We start from the raw sequence: 24,864 nt of genomic DNA, 5'->3' as shown, positions 1-24,864 counted from the left end.
AATGATTATATATCTTTTATGGAAGTTACAAACTTAGACAGGTCTATTTATTCATTTGAAAAGGAACCCACTCAATACAGTTCCTCTACAAATATAGTGTTTGTGATTTGTCATGATGACTTCATTCCATTGAAAACAACCTACACTCTGAAGCTGTCAATTGTGTCCCAGAATGAGGACAACACAAATACTGTATTCTTAATTCATAGATAAGATTTATTTTGTCCATTAGCTCCTAAACACAGCTGCAAGAGCTCCATTAACGCTTTTAATACGACCACGTCACCGGCAACATTTAAAAATATCTAACAAATATTTAATAATATTTTTAAAAAAATCTAACAAATCAAAAAAATTCCTCACTCCAACACTTGATGAACGCTGAGAAACTGCGCTTTCTAGTATTATAGGGAAAATCCAATTAATATTCGAAATGTTGTCACTTTATTTTCAGGGTTAAAAGGGTTAACCTCAGCCAACCTTTCCCCTCATCATCTTTGCAATTAATGATGAGCCCCAGCTGCACCTCACCCCCTCAGCACCTCATCCTCGGCCCCTGGGGGCCGGCTCGCCCCTGCCAGGAACACCGAGCAGTCAACCGTTGTCTTGGAGTGATGCCTCTGAGATTCAACTGACGAATATGATTGGAGGGGAGAGAAAAAAAACAGTGTCTCAGTACAGTTGCAGTGTGCCATTTGAAAAGGTGACTTGTGTAGTGACTGAAAAGCTTAGACAATGTAAGGAAATATTTGTTGCATGCATATTTGGATGGTTCACTTCAAGTGAAGGGCATGGGCCTTTATGCCGCTTTACTTTTGTGGTGTCTAACTATCTGACAGGTCCTTTCTAGGTCTGGTTCTGCTCGGAGCATTGGGGCTTGTGAGATCCGAGGGTATTTAAGGGACGGTGATTGATGAGGATGACTGCTCTGACTCCAATAGGAAAACAGTCAATGGAGGTACTGAGAGGTCAGTCAACTAAGGGACTAGAACCTCTCTCCAATGTGGTCCGAGTCTTCATCAGCTCCTCGTTCACAGGTAAATGTACCTTTATTTTAATGTGTTATGTACAATGTGATCAGTTTATTGTGGCATGAGTTTAAAGAAGAATGCTTGTTTTTGACAACCTGGACCTTATCTACGACATATTATAAGACGTTTGACTCACCGAGATCACTTTGGTGTAGTTCAGAGGCATGTAGAAGAAATTTAAAATCCAGCGCGAGCCAGTATATCCATGTAATGGCGGTGGACGGGGCACCGAGAATGCAGCTTCTAAAAATCTATTTTCGCCGCTAAATGGTTGTTTTCATCAATCTGATTGTATGAATCGACAGTTGAGATTCCCCAAAGCGAGGCCTTGTTGTGGTTTTCAAATATGTGGTCTTTAGCCTCTGTAATATGATCTTTAAACGCCTTTCCCCACTTGCTCCAGCACGCATTTGGGGAATCACAACTGTCGATTCATAAAATCCAGGTTGTCAAAAACGAGCATTCTCCTTTAAACTCAATTTGTAAACTCAATTCCTGGAAATGCATTATGTTCTGGTGGAAATGGTTTAGGAACTCTGAGATAGGATTGCAAAGGGAGGTAATATATACAGATCTGATTTTTCCCCCATAACTTAATGGAATTTTGTAAAATTTGTATGGCAGGTAGGCTAATAGATTGAATATGATGAATGTGATCGTAAACCTATAAAACATTATCCTACTGTATATACCGATTTAGTACCAATAATGAGGGAAAACCTTTTAATGACAGATTTGTCTTATTGACAAAGGGTACACTCTTAGGGTAATTCACACAATTTAGAATCTATTAGTAATTATTTATAGGAATTTATGCTGTAATCATTTTCAGACAAAACGTATTTCTTATATTCTGCATGCCATGTTGTGTTGTAGTTAAAGGTGCATTGATACTATGATTAAGGAGAAATGCTTTAAAATGCAGTTGATGCATCAAACCATATTTTATATTGAATTATAATGCAATCACAAATGTAACACTCAAGTTAAATAAAAAATAATTTGATTTTTATAGCCTACCCATCAAGCACAAATCATGACAACTACAAAGTTGTTGCAGTACGTTTCATAACGCAAACACTAGTTACATAAAGTACCACCTGAGCGATCAGCCATCAGCCACCGCCTGACACGCTCCTCAAACTAACTTGACCTGGTCCACTGCAACACTGAGCGTTTTAAGAAAAGTGCAATAGGGCTTAGGGAAAATGTAGTCCTAGATACGACCATCTTGTTTCTACACAGGTGTATCTATTCGTCTGATTGCATAGGATCCTATGCAGTAGAGCCAATCAGACAAATAGATACACCTGTGTAAATGGACTGCACTTAAACTGCACTGCACATTGTCTCTGATTGACCACACCTGCACTTAATCTGCAATCAGCAAGACAAGCCAAAAACATTTCAAACCCCAGCTAGTTTATCACTTGATTGATTGATTGATTGATTGATTGATTGATTGATTGATTGATTGACTGATTGATTTATAGATTATTATTAGAAGGCCAAGGAAAGACCAAACTACCACTTGGCAGGTAGCTCAACAGGATCATGACTTTCTCTTGGTGTGGAAGGTTGTGAGTTCAAGCCCTGGGTAATGCTGAATAAACATGCTAATGCCTGCTCAGGTGTTGTATTGTGTAGATTTCAGACATATGATTTTAAAGATATTGTAATTTAATATGTTTTAAATAATTAGGGTCTGGGCAGAGACCCTCATGTATTTGACTTTTGTCTTCTCCTCTTCCTCTTCTTCCTCTGCAAAATGCCTGGCCCCAACTTATTCCTGGTGTTTGATGTGTTGATCATATTGCTGATGTACAGTGGACGAATGTCTTTGATCCCTAGCATTGACTTCCTACACTGCAAGATGAATCTGTTTCTATGATGTGTCTATTGGCAGATATGAGCAGTGAGAGAAGTGCCTTATATGATAAAGCCTATCCAGAACTCCAAACCTTTTGCCAGAGTTTAGGTTTGGTCTTTGAGGTAAGTACAGTACCTACTGTACATCTCCAGAATAAGGTGATTTCTGCTGTGATTTCTGTTTAAAAATATAAAGTATACTGACACTTCTGTTGAAGGTTGTAGATATGAGATGGGGCCTACAGGATGCAATCGCAACAGACCACATGACCACAGAATTGTGCCTCAAGGAGATTGAGGCTTGCAAAAAAATGTCAGTTGGTCCAAGTTTCATTGTGAGTGTTGCTCAGACCACAGGATTCATATGAATGGTTTAAAGGCTTTGTAAAAATAAAAAACAAGATTTCTAGGATTTTAAATTGTATTTTGCATGAGAATATGAGAATATGACATAGGCATCACCCAAATTTGGAAATTAGTAGTTGAAATTAGTAATTCTCCAGATTATTTTATCTAGAAAATAAAAAGAATGATGCCCAGTCTCTGGAAAACTGTAAGAGACTGTAAGGCTTTCTTGGAATAAGAGATTTCTTCCTTGGAATCCAATCAGACTTCTTTCTTTTTCTCTTTCCCCATGTCTCTGAAGGCCCTGCTGGGGAGCAGGTATGGTCACCGCCCTGTCCCTCGTACTATCCCAGAAAAGATATTCAAAATGCTTGTGTCAAAACTATCACAGGACCAAGTAGAGCTGAAGATACTCAACCAATGGTTTTTGAAAGATAACAATGCCCGTCCGCCCGTGTACGTCCTTCAACCAATCACAAATCATTTGCCACACTACGATGACCTTCGACCTGAGAGTGGGCCACAGCGGGACAAAGATGTCCTTTCCTGGCAGTACATAGAAGCCAAACTATTGAAACTCCTACGCACTGCTGCAACACAGGCTGAAAAAGACAGGGATATCACTACTGAGCAGAAACGCCAGTTCTTCAAATCTGGTCAGAGCCTCTCAATGTAACAGATTTTTATTTTATTTTTTTGCCAATGAAAAATAAGATATATTACTGTGTATATTATCCATATTTTGATTCATAACTCCATTACAGCTTTTTAGCTCTGTAGATTTTATTAGACAGGTTGCCTATATTTTAAAAGCAGCTGTATTCACAGATCAAATCAACTAATTTCTGGCCATCTTTTCTCTTCCACATCCATAGTGACAGAGAGCGAGATTGAGGCGGGTCTGCGAGGGCAGGACAGTGAGATCTCGGCCATCGTCTTCGTGCGAGAGCTCCCTCGGCTGCACATGAGGGATGTGAGGTCCAAGCGCTTGGCCCAACACATAGACATGACTGCAGATGGCATATTAGACACAGAGGCCAGAGACCTCCTTGTGGAGCTTAAGTCAAGCCTCTATGCTTCTTTGCCAGGCATCCTCAACTTGCACTGTGTGGAGCTGAGCAAGGGTGTCATCAACCCTGAACGCAAGGAGCACGCCAATTACCTGGACAGCATGTGCGAGCAGTTTGTCTCCCAGATGAAGGCTAGGGTCCTCAGGAAAGTTGGATCCCCGGTGGGACTTGGAGTGGAAGGGAAGAGATGTGGGGGTAAAGGAAGTGAGAAGGAAGGGGAGGAAAACTGGTCACAGGTGATCGAGGAAGTTCGCCTTCACACGGCGTTAAGCACCACCATGTGTACTGGGTTCTGTGGCAGGGAGGGGCTTCTGGGTAAGGTGTGCCTGACCATGTGGGAGTCGACCAACACTCGCCACGGACCCCTGATAGTCTATGGAGATGCGGGCATGGGCAAAACAGCACTGCTGTGTAAGTTAGCGCAGGAAATGCGCCATGTCCTGGACTCCAGGGCTGTTGTGATGGTCAGGTTGTTGGGCATTGTGCCTCCACCCAGAGCAGATGTGGACTGTGTCCTCCGTAGTGTCTGTACACAGATTTGTGCCGCCTTCTGTTTGCCACTGCCAACCCCACTAATTGCTAACACACACCTAGAGCTAGTAGGATTCTTCCACTGCCTTTTAGATAAGGTTTCCCAACAAGGTGACATGTTGCTTCTCATACTTGACTCCCTGGACCAACTGTCCGAGGTCAACCACGCTCACAAACTGTATTGGCTACCGAAAGATATCCCACCCAATGTCCATTTGGTGGTCTCCACCAAAACTAAAACTGCACTCGATCTTCAGCAAATGATTGACGCACCTGGACATTTTTTTGAGATTGAGCCTCTGTCACATGAGGAGGGTAAAGAGATCATCGATGCCTACATGAGAGCTGTGCAAAGAACCCTGACCTCTGAACAGTGTGATGCCATACTTTCTAGCTTTGAGAAGTGTGGCAACCCTCTGCATCTGATGCTGACTCTGGAAATGGCCAAACGATGGGCTTCCTATACGCCCCTAAAGGAGCTTTGTCTGGGTAGCAGCCCACAGGAAGTGATGTCACAGATGTTCCATGGTCTGGAGAAGAGGCATGGGAAGCGAATGGTTGGTGCTGCACTAGGTTACATCACTGCAGCGAGGTGGGGAGTATAAACAGACATCACTTTGTGTAGAACAATAAACTGCAGATAGATTAGATTTAAGAGGCAATTCTGCTCTTTCTATTCCCCAGGAATGGTTTGTTAGAGGCAGAACTCCGGGACCTATTGTCCCTTGATAATGATGTGATGGCTGAGGTCTATCAGTACTCTCTCCCACCCAACCCCAGGGTTATCCGCCTCCCTTCTCTACTGTGGGCTCGCCTCAGACATGACCTGGGAGACCAGCTAGTGGAGCGACAGGCCTATGGCATGATGCTGCTCAGCTTCCAGCACAGGTAACGATGGCTTTGTAGTTATCTCGATCAAAGTCGTCTACAGGGTCTACTGTACAGACATGTAAGTCTTGTTGTAGACTGTGTGTTTGCGTGTGAGTGTGTGAGTGTGGGATGGGGTGGGGATGGCTGTGATAAAGTTTGATGTTGTTTAGCACACATTTGCATCCTCTGTGTTTCTTTCAGGCAGATGACTGAGATGGTGGAGGAAAGGTACCTGGGCACAGAGCAGCGGCGTCAAAGACACAGGGTCTTGGCCGAGAACTTATTGGGTCACTGGAGCCGGGGTAAACTCAAACCTATCATGCTGCCAACTTTGAAGGTGCCAATGATTGCTGACCGAAAGGTATTTAAAAATGCTAGATCAAGCAATAACAAGCTTAATTTATATTTTCTATGCAAAAGTTTTTGGTCTGAGGTAAAAAAAAAAAAAGAAAGAAAGATAAAGAAGTGGTTTGTTCAAGCACAATCAACAATCCGAATGACTTTCTTACACTTTTTAGACCAGTATGTTGAGTTGTGATTTTTCAGAATTTGGAACCAATTAGCAGCCATTTTCTATACAGACGTGTCACACAGGATCAGGTTGTCGTCCAATCAGAGCTGTTTGAAAAGTGTCGTCCAATGAGGTTGAGTGATGTGAAACATAAACCATATACCTACAGTACTTCAGTATGAGGAATTGGAATGGAATGTAACATACACAGACCTTTGAACGAATGAATGAAATTCACATTTCATATCAGTGTTTAAGAGTATGACTGGCAGTACAGAAATTAAACAGCTACACTACATTAAAAATTAATTAAAAAAAACAAGCATGGAAAATGCTACTGTGAAGTTAATCAACATTATCCTATTGTTGATGTTTTTTATTTGCTTCAACTTACTGCAATATTGTAGGTTTCCCCTCAGCCCCTGTGGTTGGCTGAAGGCCTAGCTAACATCAGGAAGCTGCAGGAGCTGCCCTACCATCTAATCAATGCAGGCTTCTGGGATGAGCTACGTCAGGAGGTCATTGGTAAGGTCCAGACCTGGGTTGAAATGAATTCAATATTTATAATTAAAAATGTGATTCGAATAGTTTAGTTTAAGTTTATTTAATAGGACAATGTGCACGTTCATTAAATGTTTGCATGAAACAAAAAGATGGGCGCACCAGATTTAGCTAAAAGCTACATTCCATCTGTAGTCCTTAATAGTATTGGGTCATTTCAAAGTTAAAAGCAAAAAACATTTACTCTACTTTATTGAAGTATTAAAAGCTACTTGAAAAAAAAAATCTAATTACTTTTTCTAGAAATCTATTTCGAAATATCCCACATCCATTTTAAATATCCTGAATATAATAACACAAATCCATATCCCTAACGCAAGTGTAAATTGTGGGTTGAATATTATTATCAGCCAAGATGGAGAGATAAAGAAAAATATGTAGTGAAAGGGGGGTGGATGGATGGACGGACATGAGAAAAAGAGAATTAAATGGGAGAGAATTAAATGGGTATCGAGGAAACTATGACTGTAATCTGGGAACTTCTCAGAATCCGTGTTAGCTCCGTTAGCATTAGCTACCTTGCTAGTGGAAAGTATAGGGAGATAGAGCATTGCCTCCAGAACTCTCAAAAATAAAAATAAAAAAGACATTCAAATTGTTTGCTACACTAAATATTGACTTGAAAGTCTATCGGCCCATTGAAGCAATTGTTAGAATTCGAACGCATGGCCAATCTACACTCTCATCTCATCTACACAGAGAACTACACTCTCTACATCTTTCTCTTTACCTTTTCAATTTGAATGTATTTTTGGTGAGTTTTGGATGGTATGCTCTAGCCCCTATACTTTCCACTAGACGATCTGCTAATGCTAATCAAAGCGCTAAGGAGAGAATACATAGGAGAAATCTGTGGATACAATGCATAAGAGATATTTGTTTACACAAATGCTACATTAGCAAATAAGTCATTTTTACTTGTCTAAAGTAAATGCAAGTTTACTTAGTCGGATTACAGGTGCATTTTCCCTCATTGGAGGAGATAACATAAGCACCTAATCACCGGCACCTAACTGTAACTTATTTCCCCAAAGTGTTTTTAAACAGATTTTCCAATCCACAGGTAGTACTGAGTGGCTGTACTGTAAGACCCTGACCTGTGGAGTGGCCAGTGTCATTCAGGACCTGTCTCTCTGTATTCACCTCATGGACTGCACTGAGACACGGCTGATCCGAGACACGCTCATACTCCTGAAGCCCACCCTGGATTTCCTGGATGGACATATTGGTATAAGTTTTCTTCTCAGAGCTCTCTGGAGGAGGTCAGGTGGAGATTTGAATTTGTTCTCCCCTTTCACCTTGTCCTTCAATAGAAAGGCATACATAGAGGGAGAAATGCTTTCCTATTCAGACAGCCTTTGAGATAGAGAAAATAGATTGAGTCAATAAGGATGAACAATAATGCATTCAATTAAAGTCGCAATCTGTAACTTTCATTTAACATTGAGTTTGACCAAACATCTTTCTGCAACTTCTTCAATCTCCAAAGACCGCTCCCTATTTTTCACTGAGCTCTATGCCAGGCTCCACTCATTGGCAGAGGTGTACCCATCACTGATTGGACAGCTCTGCTCCCAGAGTCAGGATTGGCTGATGTCCTGTCCGGAGCCCGTCCTAGTCCCCAAGTGCAGTTTCTTCCAGTCTCCAGGAGGGGCACTAAAGACAACACTATCTGGTTTCCAAAAAGGTTCTATTTTAATTTCATACCGTAATAAAGATATTGCTTCTTTGTTCCTCTTGCAAGGGAATGAATAGCAATTGACAACCAAAGTACACTACATAATTTCCCCGCTGAAATTAGTCAATTTGTTGTCTATACCGAACCCATAATACCTACAGCGCATCCATATCCATTCACTTTTTCCACATTTTGTTATGTTACAGTCTTATTCCAAAATAGATTCATTAAATTATTTTTTTCCTCAGAATTCTACACACAATACCCCATAATGACAAAGTGAAAAAAGTTTTTTTTGATTTTTTTGCGAATGTATTAAATACAGTATATGTATTCACTCCCTTTGCTATGCCTTGAAATGTTTCTACAACTTGGCTGGAGCACAAACCAAGCCATGAAGTCAAAGGTACCGTCTGTAGACCTTCGAGACGGGATCGTACCGAGGTACAGATCTGGGGAAGGGTACAGAAAAAGCAGTTTTTGCAGCATTGAAGGTCCCAACAAACACAGTGGTCTCCATCATTCGTAAATCGAAGAAGTTTGGAACCACCAGGACTCTTCATAGAGCTGGCCGCCCAGCCAAACTGAGCAATCGGGCGTGAAGGTCCTTGGTCAGGGAGGTGACCAAGAACCCGTTGGTCACTCTGACAGCTTTAGTGTTCCTCTGTGGAGATGGGAGAACCTTCCAGAAGGACAACCATCTCTGCAGCACTCCACCAATCAGGCCTTTATGGTAGAGTAGCCAGACCAAAGCCACTCCTCAGTAAAAGGCACATGACAGCCCACTTGGAGTTTGCCAAAAGGCACCTAAAGGACTCTCAGACCATGAGAAACAAATTCTCTGATGAAACCAAGATTGAACTTTTTGGCCTGAAGCGTCATGTCGGGATGAAACCAGGCACTGCTCATCACCTGGCCAATACCATCCCTACAATGAAGCATGGTGGTGGCAGCATCATGCTGTGGGGAGGTTTTTCAGCAGTAGAAACTGGGAGACTAGTCAGGATCGAGGGAAAGATGAATGCAGCAAAGAGAGATCTTTGATGAAAACCTGCTCCAGAGTGCTCTGGACCACAGACTCATGTGAAGGTTCACGTTCCAACAGGAAAATGACCCTAAGCACACAACCAAGACAACAAAGAAGTGGCTTAGGGACAAGTCAGTGAATGTCCTTGAGTAGCCCAGCCTGAGCCCAGACTTGAACCCAGTTGAACATCTCTGGAGAGATCTGAAAATGGCTGTGTTCACTTTGTCATTATGGGGTATTGTGTGTAAAACTTTGAGGAAAAAAATGAATTTAATCCATTTGGAATAAGGCTGTAACAAAATATGGAAAGTGAAGGTATATCAACACTGTATAAACATCCACTGATGTAGATATCTGTCAGATAAAATCAAAAGTACGTTTTATATTAAAGCCTCAGGAAGACTAGTGGCTGCGTGTTAATGAATAGATAAATAAATCTGATTAAGTAATAAATAACTAGGGCATTAGGGTGATTGTCAGTAAAAGGCGTTTCTCTTGTGCTGAAAGGGATCAGTGCTCTTGATGTTTGCTGCCAGACCGGTGTACTAGCGGCTGGCTCCGAGGACGGCAAGGTGATCATCTGGGACCTGGAGGACCTTGACGTTATACACAATCTAGTCGGACACACAGGTGACAAGGAACTGTTCAAATTATATTTGTATAAAACATCTTCAGTATTAGGTACCTTAGGTATTAGGTATCAGTATTCAGTTTTAAGTACGAGATTTCAGAATGTAAATCTTGCCTTACTTGCAATAAAGGTTTCCTTATTTACACCTGCAGTAGCGATATACAGTAGTATATAAATAGTCTTTTGTATGTTGTAGTCTGTAGAATAAAGTATAGTAAGGAGAGTTGTTCTTTGATTGCATGTTCTTTGATTGCATGTATGTGTTTGTGCCACAGCCACAGTTCTGTGCATCAAAGTGATTAACAGAGGCACAGGCTGTCTCTCATTGGCTGCTGACAGGACTCTAAGGAAGTGGAGTTTGTTGAGTGGCAGGCAACTTTACTGTATCCAAGAGGCTATATCCATTAACTCCTCACTTCCCATCGCACATGTACTTCTGTCTGAGGAGGAAGCACTCATCTTTGCTTACACAAGAGACCAGGTAGGACATTCAAGAAGGGTTGAGCCCTTCACTATGACGATGAGTGTATCTGAAAGATTTGAATCAAGCTTCTAATTAATTTGTCTCCTACAGGTCTAGGTCTTGTTTCTCCCTGTCTATTTAGGTTCAGTTGTTTGTTTGCATGCTCGGACTTGACTCGACTAGTTTTTCCCTTGCAGATGAAAGCGTGGCATCTGGATTCAGCAGAGGAAGCCTTCAAAGTCATGGATGCTGAATCAGTCATTCTGGGACTGTTGAATGGAGCAGTCGTGACCCTGTCAGACAAAGGACTTGTCATATTTTCTTATCCGTCCAATGAGGCCAAGATGGTGCAAATTCAATTGGAAACCTCTGAGCAAAGCGTGACCCTAACATTAGCCCTTACATTACCAAAACATGGAAGAATCCTCATAGCATCTAAGGAAGGCTTTCTCTATCAGGTACAGAAATAAAATGTTATTTTAATTTTGCCTCCAAGGGTTTTTCCTGTCTGACATCTTTCTTTTTCCTCATCCTTTGTCATTGTTTAACAATTAAATGCTGTAGTTTATTGTTTTGTTGTCCGTTGTTCTAGGTTTACAGCAGTGCGAGTAAGACTGTCACAGAGTTGTGCCTCGATGTCTCCTTTCTGTCCCTTGCTGATGATGAGAAGACACTATTAGCAGGTACAGTAGCACTTTTACAGGTAGTACAGGTAGTATTATAACTTACTGTAGCACTGCCTCTACATTAATAGTAGTAACTCTGTGTGACAAAAAGATGTCTTTCTTGGCCTGTACTGTCATCTCCGTGTCTCTAGGCTGTGAGAGAACGTTGATCCTGTTCCACGTAGAGAGGGACTCCATAGAGAGGTTCCTGGACCTACAGCATGAGGACACAGTTCTGTGTGCGTGCGTCTCCAGGGATAACCGAGTGGTAGTGACTGGCTCAGAAGACCAAACCATACGGGTCAGTTCTGGACTTATCTCACGCTTTACCTGTACTCCTTCAAACTTACTTTGATTTATTAGATTAAGTTTACTTAATTTCTGACACCACATGTTTTACATTTTAAACTTTTACACTTTCTTTATTGTAATGGATTCATAGTAGTTTGCATGCAGTGTTTATCTAGCAAAGCTGGACAATACTACCACAATACCACTGTTAGTCATATACCATTATGTTATGTTATGAAACAAATTAATTGGACAAAGTAAGTGTAGAGTACAGATAACCTTTAAAATGACGTGGTGGCCATGCTGTAGTCTACTTATAGAGGTGAGATCCACATTGACCCTGCCTTATATTGCACAGGCTTGGTCCATAACAACTGGCATCCTTCTGGACTCCTTACATGGCATGGAAGCCCCCGTCAGTGCCTTGGCTCTCTTTGCGGGCGGTGCCATCTCAGCCTCCAGTGGCGCTAGCTACCTCAAGCTGTGGCAGCTGAAGTATGAACCTCAGCACAAACCCAAAGCCTGCATCCCTGCTGGTTGCGCTCACGTCGCCCTCACTAACGATGGGGACACAGTGTTTTATGTCAAACGTGAAGGCCAGAAAGAGGTTTTGGCATGGAACTGCCACACAGGTAAGATTGGGCTTTTATTGGAAATAAAGGGTGGGATTGTCCAGCAGTAATGAGGGCTTATTTCATGCTTTTTTTTTTTATATCTGTTTATCATGGAACAGATAAGGCCATATCAGATTTTCTGTAATATTTGATTTGATTTGATTTGATTCACTTTATTTATCCCGAAGGAAATTAAAATGCCACGTAGCTCATAAAACAGCCATAAAAACAACACAAGACAACAATACACATATAGAAACATATGTGTATTGTTGTCTTGTGTTGTTTTTATGGCTGTTTTATGAGCTACGTGGCATTTTAGGTACAGTAAGTTTACAATACTGTACCATAGATGTGCTAACAGACCAGGGCTGAGTTTCCCAGAGGCATCGTAGCGCTACGTTCATCATAGCGCTATGATGAACGCCATAGCTTACGATGAACGTAGCGCTACGATGCCTCTGGGAAACTCAGCCCAGTCCTTCAGGATGTATTCCTTTGGCATTATTACACTTTTGAAGAATTGATTTGATCATGACAATTCCATGTCCAAATATGATACATTCACAAAACACTAGTAAAATGTTATTATGCATGAAATGTCTGGCATTTGAACTACACGCAATGATCTTCCTCTGTTCGATCAAGGTTCCCTTACGGACACCATGGCTACCTCTGCTGAGGTGTGCTGCCTGGAGCTGGCCCAGCACAAACGCCTTCTGTTCTGTGGCCTCAAGACGGGCACTGTCCTCATCTACCCCTTAGCTTTCCCCCAGGAGACCCTGTGCATTCCCCCTCCTGAGACTCTTCCCAGGGTGCGCTGCTTGGCCGTAGGCTCCCGGGACAAATTCTTGGTGGTGGCTTATGAAGCCTCTGTGTGTTTGTTTGAGATCACGGCCAGGGACAGCCTCCCTAACGTGGAGGGGCCCTTCAAGAAGTTCCCCCTTTCACTCCTCCACTCCCCGGTGTCGGCCATGGTCCTTCTGTCTGACTGTCGGTATGTACTGTAGGCCAGTCGTGAGAGACTTTTACCACTTGGTGAATGAGGGAGTGGGGGGCTAAAGTAGTATTTGGGTGGGCTGCTGGAGACTATTCTTACAGCATCTTTTTGTATTGATTAAATGTTGTGGCACCCGTCGTAAGAATAGCGGGCATGTCTATTCTTACGGCCGCCATCTATTAACCATCAATTCAAAGTTATCATAAACACACATTTGGGTGAGGGTTAGGGGTTAGGGTGAGGGGTTAGGGTTGAGGCCATAGAAGCAGTGCCGTAAGAATAGCAAGCACAGCTATTCTTGCGGCCACCATAAGAATAGACTGCCTTTATGTACAAGGTTAGTCTCATTGAAATAAAACATCTCTTTTGCAATAAACCACTTCAAAATGTGTGAGAAAAGATTATACCATGCCTTGAGCATTTTGAGGCATTTAAACCCAAAACCTCTTCAGGGGCTGACCATGGTTGTGTGTGTGGGTAGGGGGATGTCTATAGGTGTGTGTGTGGGTAGGTGGATGTCTATAGATGTGTGTGTGGGTAGGGGGATGTCTATAGGTGTGTGTGGGGGGGGAGGTGAGGTGGATGTCTATAGGTGTGCGTGGGGGGGAGGTGGATGTCTATAGGTGTGCGTGGGGGGGAGGTGAGGTGGATGTCTATAGGTGTGTGTGTGGGTAGGGGGATGTCTATAGGTGTGTGTGTGGGTAGGTGGATGTCTATAAGTGTGTATGTGGGTAGGTGGATGTCTATAGGTGTGTGTGGGGGGGGAGGTGAGGTGGATGTCTATAGGTGTGTGTGTGGGTAGGGGGATGTCTATGGGTGTGTGTGTGGGTAGGGGGATGTCTATAGGTGTGTGTGTGGGTAGGGGGATGTCTATAGGTGTGCGTGGGGGGGGAGGTGAGGTGGATGTCTATAGGTGTGTGTGTGGGTAGGGGGATGTCTATGGGTGGATGTGTGTGTGTGGGTAGGTGGATGTCTATAGGTGTGTGTGTGGGTAGGTGGATGTCTATAGGTGTGTGTGTGGGGGTAGGTGGATGTCTATAGGTGTGTGTGTGGGTAGGTGGATGTCTATAGATGTGTGTGTGGGTAGGGGGATGTCTATAGGTGTGTGTGTGGGGGTAGGTGGATGTCTATAGGTGTGTATGTGGGTAGATGGATGTCTATAGGTGTGTGTGTGGGTAGGGGGATGTCTATAGATGTGTGTGTGGGTAGGTGGATGTCTATAGGTGTGTGTGTGGGTAGGGGGATGTCTATAGATGTGTGTGTGGGTAGGTGGATGTCTATAGGTGTGTGTGTGTGTGTGAGTAGGTGGATGTCTATAGGTGTGTGTGTGGGTAAGTGGATGTCTATAAGTGTGTATGTGGGTAGGTGGATGTCTATAGATGTGTGTGTGGGTAGGTGGATGTCTATAGATGTGTGTGTGGGTAGGTGGATGTCTATAGGTGTGTGTGTGTGTGTGTGAGTAGGTGGATGTCTATGGGTGGGTGTGTGTGTGTGTGTGTGAGTAGGTGGATGTCTATGGGTGTGTGTGTGTGTGTGAGTAGGTGGATGTCTATGGGTGTGTGTGTGTGTGTGTGTGAGTAGGTGGATGTATATGGGTGTGTGTGTGTGTGTGTGAGTAGGTGGATGTCTATAGGTGTGTGTGTGTGGGTAGGTGGACGTCTATGGGTGGGTGTCTGCTTGATTACAAGGCGCAGGATTCAGCTGTAACTTGGACCAAAAAGTAATCATCCTCTCCTAAATATCCTTTAGGCTTCTCTATGGCACAGGCTGTGGGGAGGTGACCCTCTATGACTTCAAGAGTGCCACAGCCATGTCCCTGGGGAGCCACCATGGCAGGGTGATCTGCATCACAGCCAGCAACTGGGGGGCACATGCGCTGGTGGGCTCAGACGATGCCGTGCAGAGACTATGGGGGTTGACCCCCCTGGTCCTGGATCACACCATGGAGAACAAGGTCAGATGACCAAGGGCCGTAGATAACCTACTAGATCAGCCTACACTTGTGAGCTTTCACTTTCTGTTTCATATCATGGATCAGAGGCCATATATCCACCCTGAGACTGGGAAGTTGTGAGTTCGATCCCCGGCCGAGTCATACCAAAGACTATAAAAAAAAATGGTACCCATTGCCTCCCTGCTTGGCACTCAGCATCAAGGGCTGGAATTGGGGGGGTTAGATCACCAAATGATTCCTGAGCGCGGCACCGCTGCTGCTCACCGCTCCCCCAGGGGATGATGGGTCAAATGCGGAGAACTAATTTCACCACCCTCAGGTCGGGTGTGTAACAATCATTGGGACTTTAACTTTAAGTTTGGCTAAGTCAAGAGGGCCCAGTGTTTTCCCTACCATTGCCTTAGAGAGGCGTCCTGTCCCCCCCAACAGCACCTCCTGCCCCTCCTGAAAGACCCAAAAAGCCACTAAAAAGAATTATTATTACTATATATTTAGATTAGCCACACGGCAGTGATACACACGAATGCACAGGTGAATGAGTGGTGACACACTACACACAACACACTCATGCAACACATATGCATCTGCCAGTGGAATTTCTCCTCTGCATTTCTCCCATCCAAGCTGTCCTCCTCCAGGGGCAGCCAGGAGCAGTGGGCAGCCTGGTCAGTGTCCTCCTCCAGGGGCAGCCAGGAGCAGTGGGCAGCCTCATCAGTGGCGCCCAGAGAGCAAGTCCAAGTGGACAGTCCAAATCCTGGACAGGGACAGGTCTGCATGTTCCTCATATTGGGGTTCTACAGTATGTGTAGAATAAGCAAACGCCACACAGAAAGGCCCGGGATATAGCCCATGCAGGAATAACGTACCAAGCCACCGCGCCATCCATGAGCAATTTTGTTGTTCAGTGTCTTGCTCAGGGACACTTCGGCAGCTGCCGGGAGCTGGGATCGAACCGGGGATCTTCCGATCCCCAGCTGGCCGCTCTACCGCCCAAGCTACGCGCCGCACCGTAGCAAACCACTAGCAACAACAACCAATATACAGTACAGTAGCATCAACACTTTTGATGTTTACTTCCTCTCATGTACAGGGGTTCTTCTTTGAAGGGGTCATCTGTGCTGCCTTCTCTGAGAGTGATCAGTACATCTTTACAGGATCACAGGACAGAACCATAAATGTCTGGGATGTTGCTACAGGTAAGTCTCTCTACACAAGCTAGACCATTTAGAGTTCATTCACAAGGTATTTGGACAGCGACATGTTTTGGGTGTCTATATGTGGTGAACTGTCAAGAAATTACAACCCATTTTGTGTGTAGTTCTTCAATTTAACTGTTTGCAAAACCTACCAAAGCAATATGTCGGGATTATTTCTTTGCACTTTGGCACAGCATCTTTGAGCACACCAGTGGACTACTGTACTACATCTGATAGCAATCTGGACAGCCCTGTTGTTAACAAAAATCACGCAGTCTCACGGGCCAGACGAGTTGACTTCCTGTCCGGATTGTCTACTACAGTACGGTATTCAGGCGCTGAAATTTTGTTGAAGGAAGTTGGGGAGAAAACGGACGGATATCCTGTCGGAATTCCGTAGAGAGTAGTAGACAGTCCGGACAGGAAGTGATGAGTTTTTTTAAGAACTTCCTTTTACAAATTCTAAGCGGCTGAAGTCCAAACTCTCCTCCGTAGAGAGTCTGGCTCCGAGACTAAAAATCACGTAATCACGAAAATACCCTTAAATTGAAGCTGACAGTCTGCATTTTAGCCCCATATCAGTCATTAATTATAAATTCAAATCCAAACTGGAGGAGTATAGAAACAAAACTAAAACGTGTTACATGTATATAGCACATGTTCAGAGTTTGTTATTCCTGCATTTGAGTTAAGGCTAGTAGTTTACTTTTTTCCAGAGCCTGTGTGACCTCAGTCATATACGCTATACTGTATTTTTTTCACAAACATTTCTCACTATGGTTATGGATTATCTTCTGGTTTTGATTGATTAATTGATCCAAGCCCATCTGTGTGTGTCAGACTGTATCTACAGTATAGGGGGTATAGCTAGTACCTCATATAGCAGGAGGAGAGTGAAAACTCTTAGAACCGTGTGCTTTCCATGTTTCCTAGGGAATCTGTTATACGTCCAGTACGTTTACGCTCCCGTCATCAAAATGTTGACGCAAAGAAGCGGTTTGGTAGCAATATCCCAGCTGGGCTACGTCATCAAGGCAGGGTTCCGGTGTCCGGATCAGATCAGTCCGGAATACAATCCACTCCGGAATGTCAAGGCCCAGTACAGGGTCACGTCACGGGACAAGAATTCAGAAAACCGTCACACTGTCATCTCAGATGTCCCTGATTACAATCCTGCCCAGTTCAACTTCAACTTCATGGGCATGCTCAAGTCTAAACCCTCAGGCACATGCCAATTGCTATGAAGGGAATTATTATCATGTTAATTGCTTTTTTAATTGCTCAATTGCTAGAGCATGCCGCTTCTTAAACTACAGTTAAGGGCTCAACTCCTGCTGTATTCATAACCTACAGTGCTCTGCAATGATAGTTGACATTTGGATGTTCAGAACCTTGGTTAAAATGTAAAATTATAATCTAGGGGTTACATTGGATTTTTTTATTGATATTTACCACATACTTCCTCATTTTACTATCTGCAGGTTTTATAATGTGATATATATTATAGAAATGTGTGTAATGTTTATCTTTTTGTAGAACATGGAACACATCAAGGGATATATGTATGTTTGTTTTTAGAAGGATAGAATAATGTGATATAAAGACAGCATTTTATTTTTCGGCTTCAATGTAAGACAATAGTTCACAGATATTTCTCCACATGGCTTGAACAGTTAGAATAAAAGACACAAAATCAAGGTAAACATTCAAGTTCTCAGTGGGCTAAATAAAGTGCCTTTTCTAAACACTTTCACAATATACATTCACGGTAAAGACCTATAGTATACATTCTGTCCCAGTGCCCATTCAGTCATTAAGATGAGAGGAATCAGTCAGTGAGGACCTCCAAAAAACCTCTTTGTCTTTGTCGTCTTTGACTGCTGTTTGGCTCTGCTTCAGCATTTTCTAAAATTCAGCGATACCATAACTTTAGAAAAAAGATGCAGCTTGGAGCTGAGGGTGCCTCCTCACCTGGAGGTGTGGCCACACCCGGGTCAAACTGTGTGGGAGTGCAGCGACACAGGCCCTTTTTCTACGGCCTTATTTGGGAGTGTGGGCGTACCCAAACCCTCAAACCCTACCCCTCAAGCAGACTGAGTCACTCTCTCAGACAGCAGGTAGCACCTAAGTTACATCATAAGTACTGTATGCTGTGGTAGTTAGGGTTTGGTTGCCACTCCCATTCAAAATCCCCAAATCTGGTCGCCTAAATCTCAGATGTTTCAACATGGCTCTCAATGCCCTTTGGCACGTTCACTCACACTGTCAATACTGTACCACTAGTATACTGTACCTCACTCCACATATAACATGTCATGTAAATCTATCGGGCAGTTTTCATGTTACACACCCTTGTTTAAAACTAGCATTTGGACTATGACATCAATGGGAAAAACCACACAGCCTCTTCATTCCATTGAGGACATTAGCAGCAGCACTATTATAATCTATGGTTGTAGATATATTTTGCTTGCAGGACAGTATAGAAATCTCTACTGTGTAAAAATCATGGAAATTAATTTTTTTTTTTTTTAATGTGACGACCAGATTACAGTTCACCTGCCCAATCATTTTAGATCAGAGAATACCTCAAAGAAGGGAGGAAGATTGTGTTTTTTCAATATTTTTCAGTCCCCTATTGAAGGTAAAGGTTTAGATGGTCGACTGATCTGTTCCTAGATCTGTTGTTGAACCCAATAACCCATCAATTAATCATTGCTAAAATCAATATGTGACGGATACCAATAACTGCCTTGTCTCTCCCTGGTGAAGGAAGGGTTCCGACTGCTATTTTCTTTCTTCTTCTGTTGTACCTGCTTTATCCGAGACACCTGCATAGCAGCCAATGAGATCATGCAAATCTGAAATATTAAACAAAAAGGCACAATAATGATTAATAAATGATATGTGATATTTTGGGCCTTTGCTATGTTACTGTATTTACGTAAAGTCAAATTCTTAACACACTAGACTACTGTATTCTATGTACTAACTTTAAACTACATGTACTAACTTTATTATATCGCTGCCCCAAAGTCTGTTCCCAATATAGCAGTGCTTTATTACTGTAGATAGCAGTCTTCTACCCAGAATCACTCAAAAATTAGAATTCTTCAAATTGGATTTACCAATTATAGTCATTCTTAATTTGTACTATTTATTTTCTCATCATCATGATAATACATATAGAGCCCATATACATTGTATTGATTAGTTTTACAATGTGATAAAACAATGGAGTCTGCAGCAGCATTATGTATGATTTTAGCATGTTTGTGTAATGACAATTTGTGTGATGAGAAGCTCTCAAGTAAACATTTCATTATACATGGTACCCATCTTATATGACCAATAAACCACTTTGAACCTTGCCTCAGTCTACTGTATGTTGGTCTGTCTCTCTCTCTCTGTCTCTCTCTCTCTCTTGCCTATTATACAGTACCTGTGCATGTTAGATGCAAATCATAAACACCACACTTTGAGTTCAGTACTAAGTGTCAGTACTGTAGGGTAATTAGACAAATTAAGAAAAAAAAAAGTTACTCATGAAAGTTGACTATTGGCTCCTATTTCCATTATTGGGTATAAGTCTGTACTTTTTTTTGTCATTTTTGAAGTCACCCTTTATAAATCTGAGATTAGTAAATGATACTGTATGTAATAGAAACTCTCAAAACTTCTCTGAATATTTCCCAAAGATTTTGCCCCACATTACAGATTTTTTTCACTATTGACAAATATTACCTCGAGAAGGAGCAGCCCCCCAGTCAACCCGCCCACCAGGAACACGTTTTGTTTCCCCCACTTCACAATCTTGTCCAGGCAGCCGGTGGTGTGAATGCTCACTGCTGCCAAGGCCTCCTTCATACCCTGGGTCTCATAGCCACACATGCTGTTGAAAATTGTCTGGCAGGGATGCAACACAGTCACACGTGTAACTAATGTATTAGGACATTAGGACAGACATCAGTCCACTTGTGTGCTTCAGAAATGCATATTGATATTGCCACCAATGACCAGTCATCTATGGCATCATTGGCCTAATTATTTGGTTATTGGTGGCAATAATGAAATGCCTTGGTCAAACCTGTGAACAAGTTGCAGGTAAATGTGTGATAAATACGGTATATAGCTTTTGTTTGGTTGTTTATACAGTAACCTCATTGTGCAGTCGCAGACAGCAGGAGAAGGGAACCCCACAGGCCTCCAGACTAGGATTGTCTTCTGAGCATTGAAAGTACATGTTATGGGACCAGTCCTTGTAGGAATGCACTCCACAGCACTGGAACTGGGATCACAACAACCAGGGTGAGCAATTTGCATACTGTAATGAAATACAATAGCTGACACTGACTGGTATGTAGTTAAAGCTGCAATATAATGGTGTTGAGAGATGGATACTCATTATTATTAGGTTGACAAATTACTTCAACAGCTATTAAGGGCATCCAATTTAGCTCAAAACTGCTACCTCACTCCGAGGCCCCTGCGGTTGATCGACACGGTCACGGCTCTTCTCTGTCCTGTGGCCCCGCAGTGGTGGAACAAACTGCCCACTGACGTCAGGACAGCAGAGTCGCTGCCCATCTTTCGTCACAGGCTCAAAACTCATCTCTTCAATCCTCCCTCCTAAGCACTTATTGTATTTTAGATTGCTATTCTTGCACTTTGCCTTCAGCACTAGATTATGCTCTTAGTCACTTGTTTTAGAAAGAAGATGCACTTGTGAGTTCTGGCCAGTAGTAGTACATTGGCTTTTCCTACGTTAAATGCAATTATTGTTAGTCGCTTTGGATAAAAGCGTCTGCTAAATGACTGTAATGTAATGTAAAACTGATACAAATTTTACACTTTAACACTCACTCCCAGTACTGTAGGAAGGACCTAACCCATAACCACACCACTTTCCATTGAATACATTGACTGGAATGAGTACTTCTCTTTGTTTTACAAATGCTTACCATTGTGATTCAGATTGTGATCCCTAGCTAGCTAATCTCACCTTTTTTTGAACAAAGTCAATAACATTTTCCAAGTCCAAATCTTCTCGATAGCGGACAATAGCCTTCCTCATCAACTTCTCTGTCCTCTCCAAGACCTGAAAGGTTAAGGACATTAAAAACAAGTCAAGTACCTTGTATACTTTTTACTTCACAATGTGTGTTCACTTATTTGAAATTGAAGACATGTTTTATACTAACTCATTATATTTCAACAGTTCCATCATGCCACGAATTTACCTTTTCAGAAAAAAGGAATCCAAGCACAGCTGCAGAGATCTGTAGTAATAGGATTGCCACCAGGATTCCTACAAACTGTAAACAAAAGGTACAGCATTCTGAATGTCAATGATGTTGCCTAATTAAAAGTACTTTACTGTCAGTTATCTATTGTCCTTCATGAGAACTGTCATCATCATGTTATTCTATGCATTATAGAGCATTTATTTGTGGAATGCCTTGGAATAATGTTGTATTTTCTTAGAATCTAAAATCTTAGCTATAATCCTTTTTGGGAAAGCTTTATTGATGAGCTATCCAGTTTCTCAGACCCAGATCTGGTTCTGGAGCATTTCTCATCCATTTATTCCTTTGGTTGATAAGCACGGCACTTTTAAATGTCATAGTGTGTGGTATCATTCTAACCCATGGTTCCCCAAAGAGCTATCAGAACCTTCTCCTTTGGCAGAGAAATCAGGCCTGGGCTGAGATTGGGAAAACTAACTTGGTATCGGTTTGGCAGCTGTTCAGGCAACTGAACAAATAATAAATATGCAGTAGTGATTAATAAAAGCCAAATACAGTTTTTATCTAACTCTGCAGATCAGTCTACATTCTGAAATACTGTAAAAGCACTGAAGCACCAGAAATCCTCTGCTTCTCTAGCTAAGAAAATTCTCTTTAGCTTTGACCTCATAGATTAGGAGATATGTAATGCATTTAATCAACATATTATTTGAAATAAATTGTTTTATGTAAAAGTAAGTAAGTAAAACTTTATTTGTATAGCGCTCTTCACAGCACGGATGCACAGGGTGCTGCATAAGGATTAAAAAGGCAGATTAAAAACAATATAAGAAAGCAAAGTAAAAGTGCAATGACATACAAAGTGTGATGCAATACAGAGTGCAGTGCAGTAAGAGATGAATACACAGGTAAAGAGAACCACTACAACATAGAAACCACAGACAATCCCAAACTCAGCAATCAGCTACTAGCAGTCAAAAGCCTGTCTGAACAGGTGCGTTTTCAACAGTTTTCAAAAGTATTTTCTGAGGCAGAATCAACAGGTCCCGCTTACACTTATGCGCGTGCATGCAAATGCAAAACAAAACTTTGAGCAAAGTAATCTCCCGTGTGGTGGCACTAAAGGCACTGGGTTTAACTAGGGTGTGCAGGGGGAGAGCCCGGAGTGCACCGAACCACCCCCTGCCAGCTCCAACCCAAGGGGGCGCCACAGAGCCGCCCAAACACAGCCACCCATTCACCTCCATTCATTTGGACATGGGCTCAGGAGCCAAAATGTCTATTAATTACAGGATGTCAAGGGTCTTTTATCTTTTGGTAACACTTTAGTCTTAGACATCCTGTCTAAGACTATCCTCAAGTAGTCTCGTATTAAGTATTAGTCAATAGGTAATAAGGTATTTGGCCTGGTCAGTGGCTGGTTAGGACAATGTTTTTCCCGAGGGAGACTCGGGTTCAAATCCACCCCAGTGCAATTAAAATACACAAAGCAGATGAGTTGAAATTGTTCACAAGTGCATAATAACCTATTATTAACCCCTATGTTTTATGTCCCTCCTGGACTAAGCTTGCACTTTTCTATAATTCATGACATCATAAGAGACTCACCATCTTCAGTAACAAAATGACATTGCGTAGGGCCCCAAAGCACCCCAAGAAGGTGATCATGAACATTAGGGAGCCAACGATGATTAGCAGGAGTGCTGGGTCAGTCGTCAGTGTATCCACAGCGTCTATGTCAACACACAAGATATGAAAACCATATCAGAAACATATACTGTATAAAATATATGTAGTTGCCTGTGAATATATGCTTTGGCCAGACTGTATCTCTAACCTTTCTCCTTGGCAATCTTGGCATAGATTCCCACAGCGATCAGAGCTGCACTTGCTACCTGGAAAAGTCATGCGCAATGTTATGTAGGCGCGTGCACCAGTGCTCTGAAACGGGCCTAATTCAACAGCTCTACATCTAAGAACGAAATCCAACAAATAAACAGTTCACTTACCATTTATCTGAGTTTTTTTTAATCAACAAAAAGGAATTCTATTAAACAAAAGGTGATTATAAGCCAGTATTGATGATAGATGATAGACTACCCTTGAATTGCTGTCTGCAATGAAACTGTAGGCCTACAGTGTAGGCTAAATGTTTTTGTAACTTACCCAGAAGATGTAACAACAGATAAATAAGGTGTATTTGAATCTTCTATATCCATTCATTGTCTCTGAATTGTATATGATTTAAAGTCGGGTGCGAGCTTTCCCGTCTCAGACTGTCCTCAAGGCGTCTCAGACGTGTGTCAGCTTGTGTCCTGGGATTGTGAGGTGCATTCCTCTCTAACTTAGTGGGAATACCTGTCTGACATTCCAGCGAAATGCCCCTCATAAGCCTATGCATGGTCAAACACACACACACACTGGAGCAGACCAAGCCCACAGCGCAGTGAGGCACAAACACACACACACACAAGCACACACTCACACACACACACACACACACACACACACACTCGCGCGCACGCACACACACACACACACACACACACAGTTTGGTTGAATTGAGCAAATAACATTCATAGTTTGCAGAAAATGCTTCAGCTACAGTTCAAATGAGAGTCAATGGTCACACTGGTGCCAGTTGGGTTTAGATCGTTCATAACAGGTTAGTAAAAAGTCCACAAATATTTTATAAACATTAACTGATATTTGTAAATAATGAATAGTCTTCCCTTTAGATTAGGGTATAACATCTGCAAATGATTTATAGATCTTTTAAGAATGTTTTACAAATCATTTGCTAAACATGAACAAATACATGGAGGTACAGTATAGTGGGTTTTTTTCATATCCATTTTTCAAAGCATCTGCAACTGTGTTACTACACATTTGATAACATCATTAAATGGTGCACTAATAATTTACAAATAAGGTTGATCATGTGGAAATGTTAAACTAGTACATTTACAAATTATGTACTAATCCGTTGTAAATGTAGGCTATATTAATGTTTTGATAAGTTGTTCTTTATAAATTATTTTTTTTCAGCAATGCTTTGGGCTGTAACAAAGACCCAACACATGATTTATGCAAATCATTTATTAACCATGAAAAAATATATATACATCAATGAATTAATCAAGTAATATTTTCAAAATATTTAAATCATTCACAAACGTGTTCCTACACATTAAATAATATAAGCCGACAACATAGCTGATTTGTGGAGACAACATTATTCTGAGCTATTCAATTGTGTTAAAAGTGACCCCTACAAAGTGGGCAACATTGCCAACAGTGACACAGTGGGA

The 24,864-nt window shown here is 42.1% G+C and overlaps 2 protein-coding genes across 2 annotated transcripts; one reads left to right on the top strand and one right to left on the bottom strand.

The window, feature by feature from the left end:
• Window positions 1-919: 919 nt before the first annotated feature.
• nwd1 (NACHT and WD repeat domain containing 1) lies at window positions 920-17,551 on the top strand (the record flags this gene model as incomplete). Its single annotated transcript, XM_084443843.1, has 20 exons — window positions 920-1,037; window positions 2,938-3,023; window positions 3,119-3,235; window positions 3,547-3,901; window positions 4,121-5,438; window positions 5,531-5,734; window positions 5,918-6,077; window positions 6,635-6,752; window positions 7,852-8,016; window positions 8,278-8,475; window positions 10,001-10,123; window positions 10,400-10,605; window positions 10,785-10,934; window positions 11,180-11,270; window positions 11,405-11,553; window positions 11,902-12,175; window positions 12,806-13,154; window positions 14,907-15,111; window positions 16,202-16,307; window positions 17,241-17,551. The coding sequence occupies 20 exons, from the start codon at window positions 920-922 to the stop codon at window positions 17,549-17,551; spliced, it is 4,803 nt and encodes a 1,600-aa protein (XP_084299969.1).
• A 723-nt stretch (window positions 17,552-18,274) lies between these two features.
• On the bottom strand, window positions 18,275-23,776 carry LOC311313668 (tetraspanin-33; the record flags this gene model as incomplete). Its single annotated transcript, XM_084443842.1, has 9 exons — window positions 18,275-18,278; window positions 19,050-19,168; window positions 20,052-20,213; window positions 20,467-20,595; window positions 21,310-21,405; window positions 21,548-21,622; window positions 23,162-23,286; window positions 23,391-23,448; window positions 23,720-23,776. 9 exons carry the CDS (start codon window positions 23,774-23,776, stop codon window positions 18,275-18,277), a joined length of 825 nt encoding a protein of 274 aa, XP_084299968.1.
• Between the last annotated feature and the right edge of the window lie 1,088 nt (window positions 23,777-24,864).

Source organism: Borostomias antarcticus, assembly GCF_949987555.1.
Source record: "Borostomias antarcticus genome assembly, chromosome: 10".
Classification (NCBI taxonomy): domain Eukaryota; kingdom Metazoa; phylum Chordata; class Actinopteri; order Stomiiformes; family Stomiidae; genus Borostomias; species Borostomias antarcticus.
Note: the sequence above shows the minus strand (reverse complement) of the source record. Positions and strands in the feature narration are given on the sequence as shown.